This window comes from Watersipora subatra, chromosome 8 (genome assembly GCF_963576615.1).
Source record: "Watersipora subatra chromosome 8, tzWatSuba1.1, whole genome shotgun sequence".
NCBI classification, from domain to species: domain Eukaryota; kingdom Metazoa; phylum Bryozoa; class Gymnolaemata; order Cheilostomatida; family Watersiporidae; genus Watersipora; species Watersipora subatra.
In genome coordinates, this window is record NC_088715.1 from 63,869,588 (window position 1) to 63,873,480 (window position 3,893).

The 3,893-nt window shown below is 34.5% G+C and overlaps 1 protein-coding gene across 1 annotated transcript in view; it reads left to right on the top strand.

Moving 5' to 3' along the window:
* The first annotated feature begins 226 nt into the window (after positions 1-226).
* LOC137401624 (uncharacterized) overlaps positions 227-3,893 on the top strand; it is a 128,453-nt gene continuing 124,786 nt past the window's right edge. Inside the window, exons 1-2 of the mRNA XM_068088062.1 lie at positions 227-260; positions 942-1,014. Coding sequence (XP_067944163.1) covers positions 245-260; positions 942-1,014 — 89 coding nt within the window. The 5' untranslated portion in view covers positions 227-244. The remainder of the gene's footprint in view (positions 261-941; positions 1,015-3,893) is intronic.

The following is a 3,893-nucleotide window of genomic DNA, read 5'->3' on the forward strand; positions in this document are numbered from 1 at the left end:
AACTTTCCTTCCACTAACCTTTATAGACACGCATTAACCTAAGAGGTTATGTGTTGATATTGGAGAAAGTGGTTAATTACTCAACTATAGCATTATGCTAATTGCTGCGATTGTATTTTGAGTAATGTGGCTAAGCATTAATTCATTTTTAAAAGTCTAAATATTTACAAATGTGCTAAGCTCTGTTTAAGGAGAGACTAGAGAGCTCCACCAGCTACTAGGATAGGTGAAGCTTTCATACAAAATGTCTTCAAATACTAGTAACAACTTTTCCATTTCTCTATTTTTGTTGAACACATTTGTAACAGTGTTTAAACTTCTTGAAGCTACTGACATTATGATATCATGATGAGATGGAAGGTATAGAATGCAATACATTACCTCTACCTTCCTCGTGACCAATGTAAACCGTGACATGTGACTAATGTAAACTGTGACACGTGACCAATGTAAACCGTGACATGTGACCAACGTAAACTATGACATGTGATCAATGTAAACCCGTGACATGTGACCAATGTAAACTGTGACATGTGACTAATGTAAACCATGACATGTGACCAATCTGAACTGTGACATGTAACCAATGTAAACTGTGACATGTGACCAATTTAAACTGTGACATGTGACCAATGTAAATCATGACATGTGACCAATGTAAACCATGACAAGTGACCAATGTAAACCCGCGACATGTGATCAATGTAAACTGTGACACGTGACCAATGTAAACCATGACATGTGACCAATGTGAACTGTGACATGTGACCAACGTAAACCGTGACATGTGACCAATGTAAACCATGATGATATGTGAGCTCAGACAATTTCCAATGTACAGGCTTGAGGTTCATTTCAGTCTCAGTTTTACAAATTATCTAACTTCTCAATGCCGATTCTATTCTCTAACTTGCTGCAAGGTTTTTCTGCTTGTTTTTTAGAAGCCAACTGCCAAAGATGTGAAAATAAATTGGATGCAAGATGTTCAACTTGTGCGGAGTTTCTCTGCTTCAGGTATATGCGCATCTCTGCTTCAGTTTTGATGTAGGAAAGTTTTTGGTGAGACCTACCTAACATCATGTGACAGCTTGTTTATGATAATAATTATGCTTCCCGTTTCTTTAGATTTTAGAACCTTTGAAATATGAGTGAAGTTGACAACTATTGAATATTCAATAGCTTTGTATAACTACAATCTATGAATGCGGTTACGCAATAGCAGAGGGGAGGCTTTCAACAACACCTGTATGACTGTGTCAAGCTAGGTATGCCCTGTAGAGAGACTGATCAGCTTCAGTAGTGATGACAATTAGATCCAAGTAACCACCACTGGCAGCTCTAATATGTGAACAGGTTGTAGATGTGCATGCAGCTCTGCTTCAAGACCTCAGTTTGTAATTCTCCAAAATAAATAACTAAAAATTCCCCTGTCATACAGCCCACGACCAAAGTGATATTGGAAAAAAAAGGGTGCTGATGGTTGAGAAATGCAATATTAGCAGTCAAATGGCACTGCAGTGCAATAGGATAACTGCAATGGTAGCTGTAATGTACTGGGTGTGGGTGTTATTATGTACAACAAACAGCAACAATGAAAGGAAAAGATTATATGTTTATATCTCTACCCCTGCAATAGGAGGAATGCAATATTAGAAGTAAAATGTGCTGATATTATTAGAATAACCAATATTATTAATGTAGTAATACAGTAATGATAGAAAACCAATGCACAATTTTGTTTACATTTCAAAACGTCATAGCTAATAATATCTAGAAGTTGTGATATTTATATAGATTTTTAGAAAATCTATTTGACAAAACTATTTAAAAAAATAATAACAGTAACATATTGCCCATCATCGATGATGCTAGTGTGACTATAACACTTCAATAGTCATCAAAACTTATAATTAAATATTGTAATAATCTCATAAGAATCGTTAGAAAAAAATATCATCGTCATTTCCTTTACTTTCACTGCGTTGGACACCAGTTAATATAGTAATACAGTAATAATAGAAAACCAATGCACAATTTTGTTTACATTTCAAAACGTCATAGCTAACAGTATCAAAAAGCTGTGATATTTATATAGATTTTTAGAAAATCTATTTAACAAAACTATTTAGAAAAAATAATAACATTAACATATTGCCCATCACCGATGTTGTTAGTGTGACTATAACACTTCAATAGTCATCCAAACTTATAATTAACTATTGTAATAATCTCATAAGAACCGTTAGAAAAAAATATCATTGTCATTTCTTTTACTTTCACTGCGTTGGACATCAGTTAGTATACCAAAGTACTCAAAAGTGTCTAAAATGTCAGTTACTTTGAAATAGGCAAAAAAGAAACGATTATATTTCAGTACTTTTACGTTAATTACAGAAACCTTCGACAATTCGACAATGCTATAGACTGGTGAAATGTGCACGTTATTTTTTCGTGAAATGCGCATGACTGAATGGTTGTATTCTCTGTCGCTCGGCGTTTCGTTTGCCGGTCTTAATTTTGGTAAAAGTAAGGCTTAGCAAATTTTAATAACGATTTTCGGCCAAATTAATCTGTCTATTTGTGTATAACTCATACAGATGGGTAAGTTTTAAGATACTGTCGACACTTTTCAAAGACTTGGTAATATATTTAAATAGGTTTTTATTTGTTTTATATCATTATTATACTTAAACGACTCTACAGAAAAATGGTTAAATTTGTTGATGAGATTTTGGTACAAGGGTTTGCGACGTTGTTGATGAATAATTTTCATATGTTGTGTGCACATGCATTTATTATAAAACTCTCACACATTCGCTCCGCTCATTTGGTTGTGGGATTATACAATGTTTAGTCTAATTAGACGAAGATGAGATGCTCTTGTTTTCCAGAAACAAAGGAATTGTAAGCATAAGGAAGTTCCTCATGTAATAGTTGTTAACAACTCAAGTTTTCTTTATTAGCTTTACTATTCAAAATTCACAAACTCTAATTAAATTAATAACTTTGAAGTATTTGTCCATAACAACTGCGAAACAATATTTGAGTTGTGTTAAAGTTCTATAGCATACTAAAATATTAACTTGGATTAATGAATTTTACGTATTTCAATATCGTCTCAATATTTCAATAGAGGTTTTAAATATATGTACATATATATGTGTATACATACCATAAAACCTCCAATTGAACTCTATGGCACTCTATTTTTCAACCCATCTTGTATAGTGGAGCAGGGTTTAGAAGCTCATCCAGAGGTTCACCAGTTTGAGTGAAGCATAGTTCTATCCCACTGCTGTCACCACTGTAAAGGATTCAATGCAAGCTTTTACTCTTCTACACATATGAGAACCAGCCTCTTTGAGTTGAGAATAGGCGTGTAGTTGAACAATAAATATAAAGAGTTTACAGCTGAGAGTGTGTTACAACAAAGCACAGTCTTTTCAGAAAGTTTCAGATGAAGTGCATTAAGTGGGGTTTCATCTAGGCCTTTCATCCAAAAAGGCTCGCCTCTCTGGCTCAAGGACCGGCTTGTCTTTTTTTTCTGGTCGGCTTTCAGCGGGTTTGGTTTAGCTGTTGTCGGCTTCTTGGTTTGATGGGCCGTGATATCGGTCACTAGATGTTTCTTCTAAGACTACGCCGAGTAGAGGGCTGGCCAGTCGTTGCCACATATATACAGTATATAAAAATTAACTTGAAACATTTTTATAATGATTGTTGTAACATAGTGAAGATAAAAACTTAAAATCAGGAGCTTATATCAAGGATAATGTGCTTATAAGTGGCTAAAAATGCCAACAGAGTTTATCTCATCTGATGATTGCTTGCAGCAACGCAATGTACTAGCTGGTTACTTTTCTACTGCAGTGAACTTACCATGATAAGGTGCGCTA